At 30.0% G+C, this 23,510-nt stretch overlaps 4 protein-coding genes across 5 annotated transcripts; all 4 read left to right on the top strand.

Annotated features, from left to right (window-relative positions):
• The first annotated feature begins 4,310 nt into the window (after positions 1–4,310).
• Positions 4,311–8,970, top strand: LOC8283318 (protein NRT1/ PTR FAMILY 8.3). Its single transcript, XM_002521844.4, has 5 exons — positions 4,311–4,513; positions 5,306–5,411; positions 5,488–5,705; positions 6,893–7,449; positions 7,805–8,970. Exons 1-5 carry the CDS (start codon positions 4,460–4,462, stop codon positions 8,625–8,627), a joined length of 1,758 nt encoding a protein of 585 aa, XP_002521890.2. The 5' UTR covers positions 4,311–4,459; the 3' UTR covers positions 8,628–8,970.
• Positions 8,971–10,810: 1,840 nt separating this feature from the next.
• On the top strand, positions 10,811–14,600 carry LOC8283317 (eukaryotic translation initiation factor 3 subunit I). Its single transcript, XM_002521843.4, has 8 exons — positions 10,811–11,112; positions 11,194–11,409; positions 11,554–11,681; positions 12,184–12,303; positions 12,432–12,521; positions 13,445–13,531; positions 13,624–13,703; positions 14,184–14,600. The coding sequence occupies exons 1-8, from the start codon at positions 10,929–10,931 to the stop codon at positions 14,257–14,259; spliced, it is 981 nt and encodes a 326-aa protein (XP_002521889.1). The 5' UTR covers positions 10,811–10,928; the 3' UTR covers positions 14,260–14,600.
• A 6,194-nt stretch (positions 14,601–20,794) lies between these two features.
• On the top strand, positions 20,795–21,883 carry LOC125370059 (cell division control protein 2 homolog 2-like). Of its 2 annotated transcripts, XM_048373687.1 has the most exons (4): positions 20,795–20,905; positions 21,121–21,169; positions 21,244–21,428; positions 21,672–21,883. In XM_048373687.1, exons 2-4 carry the CDS (start codon positions 21,158–21,160, stop codon positions 21,859–21,861), a joined length of 387 nt encoding a protein of 128 aa, XP_048229644.1. In that variant the 5' UTR covers positions 20,795–20,905; positions 21,121–21,157; the 3' UTR covers positions 21,862–21,883. The 2 variants fall into 2 exon arrangements, with proteins under 2 accessions (XP_048229644.1, XP_048229643.1); XM_048373686.1 differs by lacking the exon at positions 20,795–20,905 and having other exon boundaries at positions 21,107–21,169.
• Positions 21,655–23,486, top strand: LOC8283316 (cell division control protein 2 homolog). Its single transcript, XM_025157848.2, has 7 exons — positions 21,655–21,792; positions 21,890–22,018; positions 22,102–22,275; positions 22,469–22,632; positions 22,745–22,820; positions 22,900–22,974; positions 23,165–23,486. The coding sequence occupies exons 3-7, from the start codon at positions 22,168–22,170 to the stop codon at positions 23,258–23,260; spliced, it is 519 nt and encodes a 172-aa protein (XP_025013616.1). The 5' UTR covers positions 21,655–21,792; positions 21,890–22,018; positions 22,102–22,167; the 3' UTR covers positions 23,261–23,486.
• The last annotated feature ends 24 nt before the right edge of the window (positions 23,487–23,510 follow it).

Below are 23,510 nucleotides of genomic sequence, written 5' to 3' on the forward strand. Positions count from 1 at the left end.
AGCTGAAAGTTTCAAAGGTCTTTTTTCTATACGGCGAAAAAACAGAAACAGGCGACGGCAACCCCTCAACACGACCATGGACCGACGTCCTATAATTCAGGACGCGGCGAGTCTATTCCGCCACTTCTGACTCTGGCAGACCAACGTCCGTCGTTTGATGCTGTTGTTTGTTGGTGGTGTTTTTCTCTTTTTCCTTTATTAAAAAAAAAAAGCAAAAGAAAAAAATAAAAGTTGAAAATTAATAATCATTTTCTTAGAATGGGAAACCAAATGGTCTATGGTCCAAAACAGTGCGCATTGTGTTGAAAATTTCATGAATTAGAAAATCTACAAAAGTAATACTAATTTAATGGTGTTGCCTTAATTAAAACATGTCTCTGTCCATCATTGCAATTTACAAATACTGTTCTACGTTAGGTACACCTATAACAAAATTCTAATTCAACATTCATACGCATAAAAAATGTTCCATAATTTGATTAAAACATTTAATAATTCCAACTCATTCCAATTACTTAATTGCGAAATCTTAACTTTTGGATGTTTATATACGTAAAGAACTCTGATCGCCTTCTTCTTCTTGGCTTTTTCCAATTTATGGATTTTAATTTTTTTTTTATCATTTTCATTGTGACTGTCAATTTTTTTATTGTATTTTTATCAATTTCTGTATTTATGGTATATTTATTGTTTTAAAATCGCGATAAAAAAGTTAGTTAATAGAATTAATTTTTATATTAATAAATAAAATATTTATTAAAATTATTTCTAAATTAATTTTTATACAATTCAGTATATATATATATGAGAATAATATTTTTTTATTTTTTTTCTCTATCCTACATGACATGTCATATGTTTTTTGAACTATTTTCTTTTAATTTTTTAAAAAATTAATATATTATAACATATTTTTCTACTATTTTAAATTAATTATAATATTTAATTATTTTATGTTCCTATACCATTTTGGAGTCTTATTTATAACTTTCATTTTAAATAATTTCATTTTCAAGTATTATGTTACAATATACATATACAGTACCTTAATTATAAATGTTTGGTATTTAATACTTTTTTTTTCCAAATTCTTTTTAATTAGATTTTTAAGATTTTTTTATTCTCTTAGTTGAATAATTATTTTATTAATTATTTCAGAATATAATAATATTTGTGTTTTATAATGAATTTAAATTTATAATATTTATTCATTAATATATTTGTAGTTAACTAAACATTTCATAATATAAGCTACCAATTAAACTGAAATTATATGTCCAACTTTATGGTCTATGAACCGTCTAATTTGACACTTTATTAATATACACTTGAATTGGGCCTTGGATGCATGGGCTTGGATTTATTTTGGAGTTGGGTATATATTCTCATTTCATTTTGAAACTTCCAATCTGAATTTATCCACTGGCTTAGAATGTTTGGTGTCAATTGAGATTCTTTAATACATTTTTTTTTTCTGTGACTTTTCAAATTAATTAAATGATGAAAAGAGTATCTTAAACATCCAAATTTAATATAACTATTCACGTCCTAGCATAGTTTAAATAAATTTATATTCAATTTAATTTAGTTATTTTTATATTTTATTTGATTCAGTTCATCGCATTTGAATCAATATACTATAAATTCTTTTGATTAAATTATTGAGTCCAATGAATTGATCATCCTATTAAAATCTCTATGCTCAAGTAAAGTAATGACTATATTGAAAGAAAGCTAATGTTAACATCGGATTGAGTAACCAAAAGAGTCAATCTTAATAGATACTTGATAAAGATAAGAAAAAATTAAAATGAAATTATTTATCCCAACGATTCATTCCAATACGTATGGATAAAATGATACTAAAAAGATGATAGCTAATCAACATCTTTCATGTATTCCATAATTGACAATTCGTGCACATACACATTATTCCAATTATAATGTTGATTATTCCTATGATCGGCTAAGTAGATAGGCCAACATTGACCAATCCTTTAAGGAAACAAAAACTGAAGAGGTTGAGTTTGTTAAATTTAGTATGTCAGAGCGCGAAGTCGAAGTCGGTTCACGTGCCTTACCTTTATAAAATTCCAAAGACAAAAATTATGAAATCTATAATTCATATGCCAAGTACATATAAATGTATTTGATTAATACTTTTTAAAATATTTATATACCCTTTTTAAGGAATTAATCATCAGTAAACTTTTGATGTTTTTCACACAGTTCATTATTTGTGAATAATTTATATATTTTTTATTTCATTAAATTTTTATTAATCTTTATATATATATATTATAATTTATGAGGTCTAAATTTTTTTTGATGTGTCTATCTAATTTTTTATATATAAAATTTTTATTTTGACATGTGTACTGTTTTAGACATATGTAATTCAAGTTTATATATAATTTTATAATTTTTTCTATTACTTTATTGATTAATAAGATATATAAATTAAACACTTATTCTAATCCTAAATATAATATATTAATAGTAAATTAGTTTTCTAATTAGATAATAATTAATTTTCTAATTAAATAATAATTATTCTAAAAATTATCATATACTAATTATATTTTAATACTATATTAACTAATAAATTAGTTTTATAATTAGATAATGGTTCTAATTATAGAACATAATATTTTTAATATCATGTTCACTAATATATTAATTTTTAATTATAAAATATCAATTATATTGATAATTTATATAATTAGAATTAACAAATAAATATTTTAAAAATATTTTTTTATATTATTTTACTAACAAAGTTTAGAAAAAATTAAGAACATCAAGAATAGTTAGTTTGCTATTATTTTTTAAAATATTATAAATTAACATTAAATATTAAAAATTTATTAAATTATATCTATAAATTTAATTTTATAATTAAAATAATAATAGTGGCCGTGCAATGTATGAGTAAACGATTAGTTTTTCTAAATTCAATCCAATCCGGTCATATTGAAAGATCAAAAGTCAAAAGTTTTACTAAAATTGAACTGAGATCGAATATATATTTTTTTAGTTATGTATTAAATATTTTATAAAATATATAACGTTAATAGCTTTTATGATATAAATTATAAATATATTAAATTACACCAAAATTTAATAAATTTTATTAATATTATAATAAAATTAATATATACAATATAGTGCATCTTAAGAATTTCATTGACTTTATGAAGCTAGAAATTTAATTTTTTTGTTAGGATCGACCCATTTCAAAGCTTTGTAGTGGCTTTATTTGTTAAAAATTATTATTTATATAATTACTATTACTATTCACTTGATATTTATATTTTTTTATTAAGGTTGATCTCAGAGTCAAACTAAAAAACTTTAGATTAATTATTATACTTAAAGATAATCATAATATTAGAAATGAAAGGTTATAAAAAACATTTAATATAATTATTTTACTTTCGAGTATATTACCTATATTTTTTAATTTTCTCCTTTGAAAAATTAATTTATTATAATTGGTAGCTTTTTATAGAATTATAGATATTAAATCTTTAATATAATTATAGAATTTATATTATTAATAAAACTATTTAATTAGATTAATTATGATAAATAATTTCATTAATACTATTAGATAAATTAAAAATATAAATAAAATTTCTTTTAATTATAAAAAAATTTAAAACTCGAATTTAAAACTCGAATTTAAAACTTTCATCCGAATTATATAGAGTTCTCTTACTAGACTATAAATTTGAAGGTAATATAAAAAATACAAGAATAAAGTTTAAATTGACTTCTAGACTTACCATTGAAATTCAAATCACTTCTTTAATTTTTTTTAAAAGTCATTTTAATTCAAGATTTAGCAAATATAGCTGATTCCAATCTTTTTTGGAAAGTGAAGTACACATGTTTTATCTATTACTCAAAAAATAAAATAAAAACTCATTCAATTTCATTTGTATTCTAAAAATAATTAACTTTAATTTCTTTCTTAGGAAACAAAAAAAAAATCTACCCACCTGAACAAAAAAAAGTAAATCCACCCACAAAAATAAAAGTAAATCAAATTCTACCTAAAAAAGAAATCAAACTAAATCTCACCTACAAAAACATAAATAAATTTATACATATCAGTAAAAATAACTATCTGTATTAAATTTCTAAACTATACACCTTTAAAATCTATAGATAAAATGGTATAATTTTCGGACTATGGTGGTGCATAATTCAAGAAAATGCACAAACACCGAGGTCCTAGTTAAATAGGGCCCCACCCACTTTGTTAATCCTTACACGTCATCTACTTCGGGAGTTGGAAGAATTACAGATTCCTTTGGATCTTTACTTTCTTTTATCGAGCGTCTGCCCTTTCTTCACCTTTAACACTTCAAGAGAAGACACAGCACAATCCAACAACTATCTTCTCCTTCTTCTTCGCTGAAATCGCCGAGTCTTGTGAGTCCAGTCCTCTAATATGGGTTCTGTGGAGGACCAAACGATCCTTTTGGAGCATGGACTCCTTGAAGAGGTATTTCAGTTATCTGTCCTTTTTTTTTTTTTTAATTGCTGTGGTTGATTATGTGGATTTTCCCCGATTTGTTATCGTTCAGAATTTTGGAATTTTTTTAGTGTTTTGAGTAATTGAATATAGTATTATGTAAACGTTATGAAATTTGTTTCCGGATTTTGACTTTTTAATTCTTTTAACTCCATTGAGAACTGAAGATGAAATTGTGATTGCAATTTTTTTCTGTTTCTTTCCATCTGTTCCTTAGTGATATGGGATGAGGGCGGTCTCAATTATCTTTTGTTAGTAGGAAAACTTGAATCTTGTTTTTGTCCATGCAACTAGTTCTGCTTTTGGTAGTTTTTGCACCATTTTTTTTTATGTTCAATGTATGATTAAGTAAAAGCCTCGATCGTTTTTTGGGATTGGGATCTGTTTGGTTCTGATAATTTGAGTGATTGGCAGATTTGTTTAGGCTGTTAATTATGTTTACAATGGCAGATATAAACATGTATTCTCTTAGGCTTATTTGCCCTTAAGTTTGAGTCTCGTTACTGTAGCAGCACAGCAGGGATATTAATTAAATGTATAACAACCTTTTTTTGTGTTATTACTATTAGCAAGAAAGAACTGAAATAGTTGGTAATAGTTTTAATAAATAGATATAAAATGATTTTATTTAATATCCTGGATTCATTGTATATCCGTAATTTCTTGTTTCCTTTGTATATATGATTAGTTTACTTGACTAAGCAAAAGATTAGGGCCTTGCATATTGTCACTTGCATATAACATTTCATATTGTCTCTTCAGAATAAAAGCAATGGGCTGTACACTGGAGATGGCTCAGTTGACCTTAAAGGCAATCCCGTCCTTAAGCAGAAAACTGGAAATTGGAAAGCATGTCCTTTCATTTTGGGTACTGTATCACTCTTCTTCGTACTGTTCGTTGTATTGCATATTTGTCTGTTCTTTGACAATCATATGACGTACAGGTACTGAATGTTGTGAGCGTTTGGCCTATTATGGGATTGCCACTAATCTTGTTACTTATCTGACCAACAAGCTGCATGAAGGAAATGTGGCTGCTGCAAGAAATGTTACCACCTGGGCAGGCACTTGCTACATTGCACCCCTCATTGGAGCCGTCCTGGCAGATGCTTATTGGGGAAGATATTGGACAATAGCTGCTTTCTCCACAATCTACTTCATTGTAATATTAGCTGAACTCTCTGTTTATTTGTTAATTTCTTAAATTTTTTTCCTGCGTACCAAATAGTTTAGTATCTGGTTTCAATTACCCACATATCTTTTTCTCCAATTATCTTCACATATTCAAGCCAACGGAGCTACAACTGCTGATCGTAACTTCTCTTGCATTCATTTTGGTTTAACAAATGATTCTTCACTTGAATTTTGTGTTATTATTACTTCGGTTTGAGGTTGACATGCATTTCAATTTCGTCAAGTTTTTTTTTTTCGGTTAACATTGTTATGGTTTGATGACATCATCTTCACAGTAAAAAAGAACAGAAAAACGAAAAAGATATTCCCCCTGAAGATCGCAAAACTTCTAGTTTTTAGGAGCCTGAGATAAGGTTAACTGTGACTAGTTCCAACATTCGGCATTCTGCTACTTCCCCATAATATATTAGGGAAAAGAAAGGTGGTTTACATTGAATACAAGATGAGAGAATGGAGATTGAGATGGGTTGCACATGTGAGTTGTAGACTTTTGGATTCACTGGTTAGATAGGTGGATTGCTATATGGTATCTGAAAGGAAGAAAGGAAGGGGTAGACCTAAAGTAAGATAGAGGAAGTGGTTTAAAATGACTTTGTGGCCTTACATCTCTCTGAAGATGTAGCCCGAAATTGTCCGGACTGGAGAAATAGAACCCATATAGCCAAGCTCAATTAACTATGGTTAATGCTTAGTTGAGTTAAGCTGTAATTAGTTTGGTTCAACTATTTAAAATTTCATTTATAGCCTTAGCTATGGAATAAGCATGTTCCATGGAATCCTGAAATATTAGGTTGGAATTCTAAAGAAAATCATTTAGCATTGGTAACAGTGTAAGAAGGATAAAAGAGGAACGCATGATGATTGTTTCCTTACAAACAATAATTTGTATCTCTGTGAACTTTTCTGTTTGATTCATTCCGGGAAACTAGATTAGATAGCTTAGAGATTGACATTGGATTGATTTGAAATTGCAACCAACCAATGAAGATATTAAACAATTTTTAAGAAAACTCTGGGTGAAGTTATATTTATGTTTTAAGATCGTATAGTTCATGGAACATATATGATTGTCAGATGTTTCTCCTTTCCGGCATTTATTGATATTCCTATATGTTTTTATACATTTGATAACTGAAGAATTGGTGATTGGCATAGGGAATGTGTACACTGACACTCTCAGCATCAGTTCCTGCATTGAAGCCAGTTGAATGTGTGGGTCCTCTGTGCCCTTCTGCAAGTCCAGCACAATATGCAGTATTCTTCTTTGGGCTCTATTTGATTGCGCTTGGAACGGGTGGTATCAAGCCTTGTGTTTCTTCCTTTGGGGCGGACCAGTTTGACGACACAGATCGTAAGGAAAGGGTGAAGAAGGGATCTTTCTTTAACTGGTTCTATTTTTCTATCAACATTGGTGCTCTTGTATCTAGTAGTTTGCTGGTGTACATTCAAGATAATGCTGGGTGGGGTTTGGGATTTGGGATTCCCGCATTATTTATGGGCATTGCCATTGCAAGCTTCTTCGCAGGCACACCCCTCTATAGATTTCAGAAACCAGGTGGCAGTCCTATTACAAGGATGTGCCAGGTTTTGGTTGCATCATTCCATAAGTGGAATCTGGAGGTCCCTAGTGATAGTAGCCTCTTATACGAGACACAAGATGGACAATCTGCCATTGAAGGGAGCAGAAAAATGGAGCACAGCAATGAACTGAAGTGATTTTCTTTTTCATTTCTCTTAGTTATTATACTTCTGGTGGTGCTAAACCATCCATTTATTTGTTTCTTTTGGTACAAAAGGGCTAGTTTGGATTGGCGGGGTGGTTTGGCTATCAAATAGGATTCAGAAGTCAAAGAATGGCTAAGGATTGATTTGAGTCTTTGGGATGCCGTGCTTTTCTTTTTCTTTTTCTTTTCCAATTGATTCACCGAATGCATTGAAAATGCTGAATTTCTTTAGTCATGCTTTTACAAGCTAACACCAGGACCTTTTGCTATTACGAAGTGTGGAAGTTTCATTTAGTTTAACCTATCACCAAACAATTTAAAGTGAAGATCTATTTCTGTGCAGGTGCCTTGATAAAGCTGCTGTAATTTCGGAAACTGAGGCCAAAACTGGGGACTTCTCCAATCCATGGAGGCTTTGCACAGTGACACAGGTGGAGGAATTGAAGATTTTGGTTCGCATGTTTCCAATCTGGGCAACAGGAATTGTCTTTTCGGCTGTCTACGCTCAAATGTCTACAATGTTTGTGGAACAAGGGATGCTCATGGATACAACGATTGGTTCTTTCACCATTCCTCCTGCCTCCTTATCAACATTCGATGTTATCAGTGTTATCTGCTGGGTCCCAATATACGATGCAGTCATTGTTCCAATTGCGAGGAAGTTCACAGGTAAAGAAAGGGGCTTCTCTGAGTTGCAAAGGATGGGCATTGGGCTCTTCATTTCAGTTTTATCCATGTCTGCTGCTGCTTTGGTAGAGATTAGACGCCTACAGCTTGCTAACGAGCTTGGGTTGGTTGACAAGGACGTTGCTGTGCCTCTTAGTATCTTTTGGCAAATTCCCCAGTATATGTTAGTAGGTGCTGCAGAGGTCTTTACATTCATTGGACAGCTTGAGTTTTTCTATGAACAGTCTCCAGATGCAATGCGAAGTTTGTGCAGCGCATTGTCACTTCTGACAACCTCTTTGGGCAATTACCTGAGCTCATTTATTCTGACTATGGTAACATACTTTACAACTGTAGGTGGGAAGCCAGGATGGATTCCCGATAATCTGAATGAGGGTCATCTTGATTATTTCTTCTGGCTCTTAGCCGGACTCAGCGTGGTCAATATGCTCCTCTACATTGTCTGTGCTAAGAAATACAAACATAAGAAGACCTCCTAAGGTTCTCATATAAAGAGCAGATGTTCTATTAGCCACTTGCAGATATGGTTTTAATTGCAAATGGTTTGTACATAAGTAAATCTATGTTCCACATCTATAATGACGCCATCTCCTTCAGGGTTGGAAGGATTATTGTATCATATTTCATTATTTGCTTAGGATGATAGATTGGATTGGAACTGCAAAATCTCAGTTCTCTCTCATTGCTATTTGTGGAAATTAATTTACTCACACGGAGATTGGTATAAAACGCAAGTGTTTTTATCTCATTCTCTTGTATTGCTACTGGAATTAATTTCTCGGATGAGGATTAGTGCAAAGTGCAGGCACTCTTTATATACAATACTACCTGTCGCAACTTACGTGCATTTTCTTTTTCAGGAAACGGTTTAGAAGAAAAAGTACATATATTTCCTAAAGAATAACATTTTCATATTTTTATTTTTCTTTGCATTAATCAGAATTTCATAATATCTATTCTTTTAACATCTATCAATTATGTTTTTCCTTTCATTTTATAATTTTATATATTAAATTTTTTATTAAATAATTGTTAAATAGATTGAGTTATATATTATAAGTGTTTGGTTTAGAGGTTTGATGCAGCTTATAGTTATTTCTCACTGAATAACTATACTAAAATGTTTGGTAAATACTTAAGAAATAATAACTGATAATTGACTAAAATCAGTTGCTTTAATTCTAATTGTATTTTATTTATTTATTTATATTTTTATTATTTTTATTAAAATTTATTGATAATAATTTATTTTAAATTGGTTTCATATAATTAAATTTTAATATTTTAAAATAAATAATAATTATTCTAAAATTATTTTTAATAGTTAAATAATTATAATTTTTAAGATTGTGGTATTTGAAGTTAGAAATTTTTATTAGTAGAGTTTAAATTTAGATATCTATTTTAAAAATAATTTTTATGAATATTTTTAATAATAAATACAATTAAACTAAAACAATTAACTATAAATTTTTTAATTATTATAATTTTTTGATTAATTTGTATCATTAAATATTATATAATATAATATGATATATTTAACGAGAAATTATACCTTCAATGGTAAATTAACATACTAACAACAATCACTAATAAAATTCTACTAAACGGTTTAATTTATCAGTTGTCAGTTACTAGTTGCATTGATTAGTTGAACCAAACAGATTTTATATTTTTTTTTAGCTAGCATGTAAACTATGCTTATTTTTTTCTTCTTTTACTATTATATTGTGTTTCACAGTTAAAAGATAAAATTAATAAAAAAAATTAATTTATTCAAATTTAATAATCTGATATTAAATTTTATCTGAAATTATTTATTTTATAAATTTATTTTTAATAAAAAGCAATTATAGACATTTGATGTAAATAAATATTTTAATATTCTTATTTTTGCTGTATTTTGTAGCATAGTTTAGTCCTAGCAATAGTTAATATTTTAAAAATACTTACACACAGTGACATTGTTAATTTTCTACACAATCTAATTTTAATTTATTAAGATAAATTAGATCCTTTTTGTTAACACAAATATTATCTTTATTATCAATTTTTTCCAACACTAAATAGTAATTTTGATAACAGGTTAACAGATTAATGGATTAATTATAATTTTTTATCAATTTAATTATTCGATAGCAATTAATTTTATTAAAAGATAAAAAGATTTTAGTTTAATGAATACAACATAACTTAGAGGAAAACTTGCATAAAAATTAGAGAATAAATAGTATTCAACCCAACTTACCATTATTTAATAAAATTTCTAGCTGAAGGATTATTTTTATCAAAAAAATAAAAGAATGAATAATATAATTTTAAAATATGGGGTAAATAATATAATACAAAAGATACAAAAAGCATATGATAATATTTTCCTCTTTCATGAACTGAAAATGTATTCTTATTTATTATTTCATATGTATCTATCTTAATATACATAAAATATTGTCAGCCACTCTTTTTAAAAGATTTGAACTCTAATAAAAAAAGATTAATAGATGTAGTAAAATTAATTGAGTTGTTTAATAATATTTATGCTAATTTTATATTTGTGAAAATAAATACAATAGTCACTAATTTTAATGGGCCACATATTTCTAGGGTGATGGGTAATAGGCCGCCAGCCCACATTCTCTTTCTTTAGAACCGCCAAATAATAATACATAGCAACACCACCTGTCTAATTGATTTCCTTGTAAAACCCTAGCTGGGTCACTAACAAGTCTCAAATTTTTAGTCGGATTGCAGATCGGAGCATATCAAAATCAGCTAAAAAGATGAGACCAATATTGATGAAAGGGCATGAAAGGCCCTTAACTTTTTTAAAATACAACAAAGAAGGTGATCTCTTATTCTCATGCGCGAAGGACCACACCCCTACTGTCTGGTTCGCCGATAACGGCGAGCGGTTAGGCACATATAGGGGCCATAACGGCGCTGTTTGGTGCTGCGATGTTTCAAGTAATTATCTTTTTCACTTACCTATATTAGAAATCATCTTTCTTCATTATTCTATAAAATATTATTGTGAATACTGTTTAGGAGATTCGATGAGACTTATTACTGGAAGTGCGGACCAGACAGCGAAATTATGGGATGTAAAGACGGGGACTCAATTGTACTCATTTAATTTTGACTCTCCGGCCAGGGCTGTTGATCTTTCAGTCGGTGATAAACTTGCTGTTATTACTACTGATCCTTTCATGGAATTGCCTTCTGCTATTCATGTTAAACGCATTGCTAGGGATCCTGATAATCGTAAGTCTTTCTCTATGCAATTTCATTTTAAATTTGGTTAAAATTCAATTACGAATGCATACTTTGTTGTTTGTTGCTCATAGTACTAGGTTTTTGTTTATAGTTCTTTCCAGTTCTAAGTTTGTTTAATATGCCCCTTTTAAGAAACTGGCGAATCGGTGCTTGTTCTTAAGGGCCCACAGGGAAGAATTAATAGAGCTGTCTGGGGGCCCCTCAACAAGACTATTTTAAGTGCTGGTGAAGATGCTGTAATTCGCATATGGGATTCTGAGGTAACCAACCATTTGTTTTGATAGTAATTTTTCAGATGTAGGAGATCCTGGAAGCAAATGAAATTCCAAAATAGAGGACAAATGCGTAAAACTATATGTTAGTTAATCCTTTGAATGCTTCATGAATTAGGCTAATTGATTTTGGAGAATAGAATAGGCTTGTTTTAGAAGAGGCAAAACTGGCAAAATATTAACAGTATATTGGGATTTATTTTTTCAAAAAGGTTTTGTTGTGCGTTCTTAACTGTTAAGCAAGGGATAGATTGGAAGATTCCTGAGGTTCCATGGAAAGAAGTAAAATCTAAAACTTTTATGGGACCAAGAAACATTTGAATTGTGTGTAACAAAATTGCTCAAAGATGATTGTTGAGCATTGCAGACTCTGGGTGTTTTATCAATTTGTATTGTTGCCCTTGACAGTGCTTCAAGCTCCTAATTCTTCTAGATTTTGGTTTTCACTAATTAACTTAGCATATGCTGATTTTATACATTTTACTTGCAGACTGGGAAACTTCTAAAGGAGTCTGATCGGGAAATTGGACATAAGAAGACTATAACATCACTTACGAAGTCTTCCGATGGTTCACATTTCCTTACTGGTTCTCTAGATAAGTCTGCGAAGGTAAAATGTCCAGGTTTACCTAAAAATGTTCAATCATTTTTTTCGTCTCATATTGTGCTTTTCCAAAGCACACTGTTAAGTGGAATTGTCTACCTTGCTTATGTTGCTTGTTATTATTCTACTTGTAGCTTTGGGACATCAGAACGTTAACTCTTATCAAGACCTATGTGACAGAACGTCCTGTCAATGCAGTCACAATGTCTCCACTTCTTGATCATGTAAGTGTAAATGAGTAACTGGTGATTTTGCTAATGTCAGATTGCAATTTTTGTTCCATTTTTTTCTTAGCAGGCATCATAACAAACCATTACTTGGACATTGGTCATCAAAATATAGAAAAGTTAAAACCAAGAAACCTTTCTTTTGTCCTATTCTTTTATTTTTGTTATTTTTATCTTGTCCCAATAAGTTGTAACTAGTTAGTGATTTTGATCTTGTCTTCAGGTAAACAGTTATAGCTATGCTAAAATTTCTCAGGAAATGAGAAGGTTTAAATAATAATTATTTTGGACTGGATATGTTGCTGTAGATTTAATATCTATTGAGTTAAAAAAGTTTGAAGAACATGCTTATTCGAGTTAAGATGATCTCGAAGATGTCTGGCAATTATAAGTTGGACAGAGATTAATCTTGTTAGTTGAATGGCTTTTTTATTAACTGGATGTTAGATTGATTAATGGGTCTTACTTGTGTTTGAATAACCTCCAATGTTCTAATGGTGATATGTTCCAGTGTGGTTCATTGGTTATGGATATGATAAGAGGAGAGGCTTCCTACAGAGGCTATGCTGATTAATTTTTGTTTAGATAGATGCTTTGTGTTCTTAGGCATTTAGGCTGGTAGGTGAGGAATATTGTATAGTCTAGGGATAATAAGCTGGGCCTGAGGCCAAGAGGTTGCAGGTTCCACGACCAATTTTTGCCCACTAATGCTGAGGTGCCAAAGGATAGGGGATTGCCTCTGGCCCTTATTTAGGAAGAGGTGTGTGTTACTGGTAAGTGGGTCTTTTAACTTTATATTGGTTGATGAAAGGAATGACACTAGATGACGGTTTTAGCTGCTAAAGGAGGGGCCATATTCCCTTCCCTCCTCTTTCCCGCCCATTATTTGTTGTGGACATAACTGCTTCTGTACTCCACAGGTTGTTCTTGGAGGTGGTCAGGACGCTTCAGCCGTTACTACTACTGATCACCGTGCTGGGAAGTTTGAAGCCAAATTTTATGACAAGGTTACTTTTTCTTTTTAATGCTCGTGTTGTTTCTCTAAACTGAGGCATGATTGTGCAACCTTCTATAATGTGTGTGACTTTATCATGTATAGATTCTTCAAGAAGAAGTTGGAGGTGTGAAAGGTCATTTCGGACCTATAAATGCTTTGGCATTCAACCCTGATGGTAAAAGGTATGGTTTCCTGCTATCTTTTATGCTATGCCTTTCATTGATTGATTTTAATATCAGACGCAGATTGAATTCTATTTCTGATGTCTAGTTTTGTATAAGTCAGTGTATATAATGTATATTCTGTTTTGTGCCTGCCAAAATATTTTATTAGCTTGAAAATTAGGGTAATATTTGCAGAATATTAATTCTGACATGTAGCGTGCAATGGGCTAGTTCTGTTTCTGGTTTGCTTAGTTATTTCAAGATTTCATCTGTTCTGGTCGCATATGCCAGTCTATTTGGTTGTGAAGTGCAAGTATTATTGGCATCCTTATTGTTTTGGTGCTAATGAAGAACAGCAGTCGATTTGGCCGTGCATGCCTCAAAGCTTTGTGCTGGCTTTAAATGAGTTATTTTGTCATAAAATTATGTGCTGATGTCATAGTTTGGAATGAACAATAGGTGTTAAAGGTCTTACATGATGTGCTTCTGGTTTTGTAGTTTCTCAAGTGGAGGTGAAGATGGGTATGTGAGGTTACATCACTTTGATCCAGATTACTTCAACATTAAAATTTAGAATTGGCGCACATACTTGTTTCCGAATCTTGCTTTGCGAATCAGAAAGAAGAAAAGGATTTGGTATTAGTATGTTGAAGGATTTTGTTGTTAAAAATTACTATAATTATGCGAATGATGACAATTTTCCTTGTGTTGTAAGAACTGCATGCACTTCTGATTTTTGTGGAGGCATCAGGAGTAGACACAAAGTTGCTGTTCCTTTTAACTGCAATATTTATTTGCGAGATCTCCTTGTACTATTCCTGAGATACGGCAGAGTTAGTTGTTCATTTTTGGCTGCTTTATGCCTTGACTTGCGGCCTCTTTCAATATCATTTAGTGTTATTAGATTTAATTTTAGATGCTTTTAGTTCTTTGTACATCTTTACTTTTTATTAAAAAAAGAGAGTGAGTGCAGGAAAACTGATTGCTGAAAGGGAATGAAAAGTATTAGCAAGTGTACCGGTCCTCTCATGTTCTTTGGATTTTTCCCATTTATACACTTATACTTCTCATTGATCAATAATAATTAAAATGTTCAAAAGGTGAATAAATTAGATTCATGTTGTATGTGGTTGAAATTTGAATTTATTTTGTTAAATAAAATTGTATTTTCAACTGAAATATATATTATGAGAAAAGTACGTAATAAAAGAATTTATAGATAGAGAAGGCAGAAAAGGAAATAAATCAACAAAATGGTAAATTTAAAAAAGAAGTGATCTTATAAAATTTGCCAAGTTGGATTTATTTTCTAATTTTTGTAAAATATTAAATATATTTTTTTTATATCAAACATATACAGGTTGCGTTTGTACGTACGTCTTATAATATGCATAGGGTTTATTTTAAATAAACATAACGTAAGATTATTGAGAGTAGTTTTTAAATTTTCATGGATGAAATAAATGTCATTTTTGGTTTTAATTTAAACTTAATTCAGAACTTTGTTTAATTGTTAAATTTTTAGAATCGGAATGAAAATTTACTGAAATTGCATTTTACTGAGTTTACAAAGCTAGGTAAATTTAAATTAAATCAAAAGATTTAGTTAAAATAATTGTTTATCCGATATATTGGATGACAGTTATTTTTATTTTAATTATAAAATTAATTTATAAATATATTTAAAATTTTAATTATTTAATAGTTATTTATAATATTTTAAAAATTAATGATAAATTATATATACTCAATTATTTGATCTTAAATTTTTATTAGTACAATAATATTAAAATTATGCTAAAAATACCTAAAAATTAATTTTAGTATTGCATAAAATATACTATCAAATATTATTATTTTTTAGGATTATATATAATTAAGAGATTGATTTATTAATAAATAATATTAAAAATATTTATTTTTAGAAATAAAATTATTATTTAATTAAAATTAATTTATTAGTTAATATCATGTAATATTTCGTAATTTTTAAGTTTTAATTTTAATATTATTTTGAAACATTTTAGTAAATAAGTATTTTTCAGTACTATGTGGAGCATTTAATAATTGTTTCAGTAACTAATTAATATAAGTACTATATACTTCTATATTTTTAAATAATTATAATGTATTGATTTTGGTGAGTTTTAATAGTTTTATATTTTTAAATAAATAAATCATAATTTTATTAAATTAATTTTAATATGTGTATTTATTTTTAAAATATAAATAAATCTAAATTATATTATTTATTGTCTATTTGTATGATAATTATAATTTTAACATGTTTAAAACTAATGTTGATTTATTTTAATTAAGGATTATGTATAAGTGTGTAAATAAAAATATATATATATATATATATATATATATATATATAATATAATATATAATATATATAAGGGGGTAGTGAACAAAACATCGAGGATGGGGATTTTGTTGTAGCTAGGATTAATTGGAGGGACTAAATTTTTTTTTTTTTAAATAAATAAAAAATCACCTCTCTTCCCATTCTTCTTCTTCCTCACGATGCACACCCACGCCTCCCTCATTTTCTTCCGTAACCACCACCCTCTTTCTACCAATCAGCCACCTAAGGCACTTCATTCTCTTTTTTTTTTCTTTCTTACCGGTAAGCTCCATTACACCCTTTCGCTGAAAATCAACTGCTTCAAGTGGGTGGAGTTGTCCTCTTCGGCTGTCACCTCTAGACCACCATCTTGCCGGCCTATTCTCTCAAATTTGACGCCAAAAATGGACTCCTCACTATCAACAACCTTCAGACAACCTATCTCTCGTCCCAAACGTTGTCGTTTAGCTCAATTCAAGTCTCAAAGTAGAAGCTTTCCGACTTCGATCTAATGGTTTCCGTTCGGATTCCGGCAAAGATATTTATATATATGTGTACTCCACGCATCTCAAGCTTTACGTAATTCGAACTTTTACAACTGTTGACTATATGGGCTTTTGAATTCTAGTGTTTTCTGACCCGCAGAATTTTAAAATTTTGGCTCTGTAAAATTTATTTTAACTAAAAACATTATTTTATAATTTTATAAAATATTATTAATTATAAATAATCAATAAATTTAATTTAATTAAATGTTAGATTAATTATAAGTATTATGGATTAATTAGTGTAATTAATAATTATGACTATAAATAATTAAATTAAAATTCTCAGAAATCATTTATGAGTTGAATTATGAAATAAATATTAATGTTGGAAACTGTATTATGTTGTGGAGTCTGTGGCCAAAATCTTATTAAATATTTAATGAATATTAGAAGTATTTTTAGTAGGTTCTGGACCTGTTATATAAGGGGTAAACATTTGTATTTTAAGAGAGTTTCTACCTAATTTTCGGCAGAATTTTCTAGTCAAAATTATTAGGTCGTTATATTCTAGGAGTTTAGGCCTAGGTTAATTATGAAATAATTTTATTAATTGAATTATTTCTATGGATAGATAATCTGACTGTTCAGTCCATTCCGCCCGAGGCGTAGTAGCAACTTGAGGGAGTCATATCTAATGTAAATACAATGTTATTTGATTAATAGTTATTATAATAATTATTAATATTATTTTTATTATTATCAATATTATTCTTATTATTATTATTGTTGTTGCTCCTGCTGCTGCTGCATATAATTTTTATGTCTGCCATACTCAATGCTATTTAATTTTAATGCTTAATATGTTATTGAATAATATTAAGTTTGTTTTTGATTTATGCCATTCTTAAATATTATTATTGATGCTATGATTGTAATCTTGAGATGAGGTTAAAGTAGAACATGCCACGTGACGAGTTGCAGACTGCTTGCGAATCTGTATAACTCATAGGCAGATAATAAAAAAATATTTATATGTTGTGCCCTGGTCGAGCAAAGCTTTCTAGACTGATAGAAATTCTGACTTTTCAGGAAAAAGGTTCTTGGTCAAGCATTGCTCTTTAGGGCACCGATTTTATTAGTAATTAAGTGAAAAGACTGGATTTAAGGACCTTGGTTGAACTTTGCTCTCTGAGCGCCAATCTTATTGAAATAAGAGAGCCGAATAACTTATGGAATTGGAGCATATGGTTCTGCTGATGTTCTCGTCCTGTATTTATTAAATTGAATTTATCTGAAATATGACATGACACGCATTTTAATTATTTCATAATAATTTATATTTTATTTAAATAATTATTTTATAGCGATAATTATGTTTACTTTGGATTATATGATTTTAACTCTCTCGAGACTAACGGTTTCAAATTTAATTTTTAGGTAAAAATTAGGTGGCCTGCAGTTTCTCTCATTTTGGCAGTTCGACTCTTTTCTTTTTTGGGTTTAATATAACTATTTTTCTTGTATTTCTAATTATTTAAATTTTTAGATACTCCACAGTATTTACCTTCAAACTTATTATTTCTATTCGACTTGATAACAATATGATGATCTATTAATTTTATTATTGTTGATGAACCAATATAAATTCTATTGTAATTATGGGGATGGATATTAGTAATGAAATAATGGTATATTGGATAAAATTATACTTTAATTGAATTATTGATTAGTTCCGCTTGCTACGGATTTTTATGGGCTTATGCTTACTCATTCTCTAGCGCTGGTCACGTACTCATGGATTGGGTCGTGACTTTTATACTGAAATATAGTTAATATTATTTTTTATAAAATTAGAATTATTATTTAATAATAAAAATAAATTTATTAATTAATATTTATTAAAATGTAATTAATATATTATATTTTAATATTAGAATTAGTGTTTAATAAAAATATAATTTAATCATAAATAATAAAATAATTATAAAAATATATATAAATTTAAATTTTATGCGTCAAAATATAAATATACATATAAAAAAATTTAAATCTCAAAATATATATGTGTTTAAATCTTGTGATATTTTGTAAGTGCGTCTCTTCTTTTAATTTTGGTGAAATAGTTTGAATTGTAATATTATTTGCATTTTCAACTAATTTTTAATTTTACTTAAATTTAATAATAAAGTTACTTAGTGTCATGCCACCTTATATATTATGTCACTTAATTTTAAATAACATTGAAAATAGGTTAAAGTTGCTAATGATTTCATAATCCAGGCTATTTTTATCAAAATTAAAAGGATTGGCTAAGTTTACGAAAAATCATATGGGTTTGAATTTTTTGACCTCTAGAACAATTAAACGCAATAGTTATTATACATAATCCTTTCAACCTTATTTTTTCTCTTTCTCTCAATATTAATATATATTTTCTCTATGCATTATTGTAATTTATTTTAAAATAATATTCATGTAATTTCAAATAAATTTTGTAATTATTACTCAACACATCATATGCAGAATTCATTTATAAATAAATTTTATATAAAACTCAATTTTAAATAAAATTAATCCAAACTTTGCTTTTTGTTTAACCACTCAAAATGTCCTTTCAAAATTAAGATCTTTTAAGTTTTAAATAGACATATACATACCAAACAGTTACAGGAGAAGTTTATTAGAAGAAAATATCTTCTTTTCTTTTTTTCCTGAATTGAATTAATTACTTTAATTAGCAGTGCATGGCCCAAAGGGAAATCAGCATAGAAACAGATACAATTCTAGCTTGTCACCCAATTGATAGAAAACTTTTATTTTGCAATCCAATCAGCAGATTGATTAGCCATTCTCTTTACAAATCAGACAGAGAAGTCAGAATGTTGACAGAGTATATACAAAATAGAACAGATAATACCATCAAATTCCCAGTATATAACATAGGACTCCTGAGAGAGAGCTTTGTAAATAATCTGAGAAATCTTGTCAGCAAGATCAATGTCCAAGCATAGAACTATAGGTTCCCTGACGAACTAGAGTAGCAAGGGATGTTCAGGGCATTGCCATTTATTACACTACCTTTATGGTTCCTTCCCGCAAATAACACACAGACCTGGTGATCTTATCTTTAGAATCAAAAGCTGGGTCCGAATTGTTTAGCCATCGTAGTTGAGAAGGTTGCCATACTTCAGGCTGAATATCTAAGGAGGAGCTGGGCATTTTCAAGGGACCTGGATTCTTAACACGCTTTTGTATCAAGAGAACATGCCGTACGCAAAAGAAATTGTTAGGAGTCTGAATAAAGCTACACACTTCATGTAACCTCTTGGATATAGTGCTTATTATATACTCACACATCCCCATATACGTATCAAATGATTACATCCATACGGTGAGAATATTATTCCATTTTGAAGAATGACTAGGAGACTAAATGCAAAGTGGAGGTGGGAATTGTCATCTTGATGAAAATCATTCCAAGTTGCAAAGCTAGAGCAACAACTTTTCTTTTCTTTTTTTTCTTTATTTTGATCTGGAATAGTGGTGGAGTAAATACTTGAAATGATAGAAAAATATATTTATAAAGATAACTGTTTATGTGCTTAGCTTTTGTAATAGGTTCCATCTGATTAAGACTTATGATATATCTTCTGAAAAAAAAAAAAAAAAAAAGGCTAATGATATACTTAGACTCCATGGACCCGCATGCAGTTACTAGTTATTTTTTGTTTATGATTTTGGCGGGAAATTAATGCCGTTTTAAGAGTCATACCTATCAAGTCAGTTACGAATAGCTAATAAATCAAATCACACTTACCCATATTTGCTGCAACTGCAGTTACTTCCGCTATATTTAAATCTCTACTTAGATTGATTCTTTTTTGGGTTTTAACTAGCAACACTTCAAGATTTCAGTCTGAATTATTTGCTCAGTCGAGCTTCTTGAATCAGTTTCTTTCCTTTCTTTTTCTTTTGATTTTTTGGGGTAACGTTTCCGTTCTTGAATCTTTTCTGAGTTTTTTTTTTTTTTTTTTCTTTTCAACTGCTACTTCAGAAATAAAAATTGCTGCCCTGTTCAAGTCTTTTTTTTTTTCTTAAATTTCTAGGTTCGTTTGCCTATTTTGGGGTCTGATTTGGTAATATAGTTTGCTTTACAGTTGCAAATTTCAAATTCAAGAAATAGGTTCTACTGACTAGAGTTAAAGGATGAGTTGAGGTGATTTGCTCTTATGTGAGATTGGTCTGTGGGGTTTGCTGTGGACCGTAAAGAAGAGAACTTTCACTTCATGAAACTTGCAGTAATTTTGTTATAGCCTGAGAAGAATGTTTAAGAGTAGGAATTTTGAATTTCAGAGATTTTGAAAATTTTGGTGTGTGATTGGGTATGTTTTTTAGTGCTATGTTCATCCTTGATTAATCTTTATGGCGTTTTAGTATTTGGGATCTGCTATTCCTTAAGATTCTTTTGTTTGCATTGTTGGTGGCCTGTTCTGCCAATTGCACAATGCAAATACTGAATCGACTATTGTTTAACAATCTTGTGTGTGCTTTTGCAACTTGTCTTTCTTATTCTTTTTTAATGAATGGATGGCTGCAGGATATTCTTTGGTAGAGTAATAACTAAATCTGAACAAATGGAGACACAGGTAAGCGATTTTTCTTCATGTGACGTTGATTTTGGTCATGTTTCATACTCTGTCTTATGTTGGTGGATCTGTAGTATGCAGTTATTGATCTTATTGCAGAAGGAGCCCATGGTGTGGTTCACAAGTGTCGCGACCGTAAAACTAATCAGGTTGTAGCAATTAAGACATTGCCCATTCCAGATAAATTTGAAGGAATTCCGAGCTCTGTAATTAGAGAAATTTCTTTAGTTTTGGATTTGCAGCACACAAACATTATCAGGTGAGTCTCTCAGCTGTGTAAGTGCTTGATATCTAGAAGGATGACATGAAATAGAAATGGAAGAATTGGTATGTTGCCAGAATTTAATTTTAGTTCTTACAAATTACAAATACGATCGTGATAGCAAGGGAAATTTATTATCATACTTTCCTGTTAAATTTATAAGTATTTTGGACTTCATTACTTAGTATGGCATTTTTTTAAATCTAATGAATGTCTCTGAATCTGATTTGTGGAAAGCAGGTTACTTGATGTCCAAATTAAAGAGAACAGCGTGGACCTGATTTATGAGTATATGGACATGACTTTGCATGAATTGATCCGCACCAAACCAAGGGATATGTTTAATTGCCATCTAATGAAGGTAAAAGATTCTTTGTCTGACTATATTTCTTCTGTGGCGTTGGGTTTATCTTTAACTGATACAATTTGATCTTTCCCCCAAATCTTATATCCAACAGATAAACTAAGTGGCAACAGTAGGATACAGCAAGGACCGAGGACTCTTAATGAAATTATTCTCTTGCGTTGTTATACTGTGTTTTTATCACATCATTGGCTGATGCTTGTGGAAAGCTGAGTTGGCTTTTGTAAGATAAAAGATTGTGGAAATGTCTGCAGTGATTTATTTACCTTACAATTTAGAATATGATGACATCCTCTCTCTTTGCAGAATATCTTGTACCAGATCCTGTCTGGCCTCTCCTATTGTCATTCCCACAAAATTCTTCACCGAGATATGAAACCCAAAAATTTGCTGATAGATATGGATAAAGGAGTGTTGAAGATTGCTGATTTTGGGCTGGCCAGGGCAGTTGGTATTCCTGTCAATACACTTAGTACTACGGTATAAACGTTCACCTCTTTCCTGCTTTTCATCAGTATTTCTCTGTTATGCGCCATTGACATTTTCTTTCTCTTCGATCAAGAAACAGTTATTTAATGCACTTTAGAGTGAGAGCCTGCAGTTCTGTGCTCCAATTTACGTGATTTGATTATTTGCATTTAGGTTTGGCTATGTTGAATTTCTTCTCTCTCAGATAGGAACTATGTCATACAGAGCACCTGAAATCCTCTTTGGTTCCACCAAATATTCTGCTTCAGTAGATGTGTGGTCCACGGGCTGTATATTTGCGGAGATGGTGATTGGCAGGCCTCTATTCCGTGGAATGTTTGACGCTGATATACTATTTGAAATATTCAGGTGTTCTATACTTTCCTTCGTGTGTTCATATAAACTTTAGATCCCTTTTAGCTTTAAGCTGCACCAACTCTTTTACAGAAAGCTGCACTTACATTTACTCAAATCTCTGAAGGTTCTTTGGTGTGCCTAATGAGGATACGTGGCCAGGAGTGACTTCATTGCCTGAATATGCTTCTGCTGCTAAAATGGTAAGAAGGTTCTTAGCTCGCACTTTTTCTTTTTCCAACAAAATATTTTCACTGTCTTATTTCCTTTTCTTCCATGCAGTTTCCCCCTTATCTAAGCCAGAACCTGTCAGAAGTGTTGACTGGCCTGGAACCTGATGGACTGAATCTTCTTACGGTGAGCATTTAATTTACTTAATTAAATTGCGGTAAACAGAGGATTTGGACAAACTTCTTGAGGCCGTACTTTGATTTAGTCAATCTCTCTTATATGATGGAGACTAGTCCGTTTGATCCAAAGTGCGTATGTTTGGTACACGTTTGAGTAGTATTATTACTTCTGTCCTCATTCTTTCTTCTCTTTGCAGAGAATGCTCATCTTGAATCCAACTAAAAGAATTACAGCAGAAGATGCACTGAGTGACCCGTACTTAAAGGACGATCAGAACACATGGTCGCTGTAAAGCATTCATGCTTATAGGTTGACATTGTAGCTAGATATTCATAAAACAGAGAGGGAAAGATTCATCAGCAAGATTTACCATTGCCGCTATGTAATGGCATCGACAAAACTTTTATCTACTCTGAAACTAACGGGATCTTCTTTTCGTTATTAATGTATTCTTCTCTAATTCATTGAATATACTAGTGGAGAATTGTGTGTTACTTCTGAGATAAAGCTTTATGGTTGTGATTAAGCTAAATTACACAGCA

The sequence above is a fragment of the Ricinus communis genome, chromosome 5 (genome assembly GCF_019578655.1).
Source record: "Ricinus communis isolate WT05 ecotype wild-type chromosome 5, ASM1957865v1, whole genome shotgun sequence".
NCBI classification, from domain to species: Eukaryota; Viridiplantae; Streptophyta; class Magnoliopsida; order Malpighiales; family Euphorbiaceae; genus Ricinus; species Ricinus communis.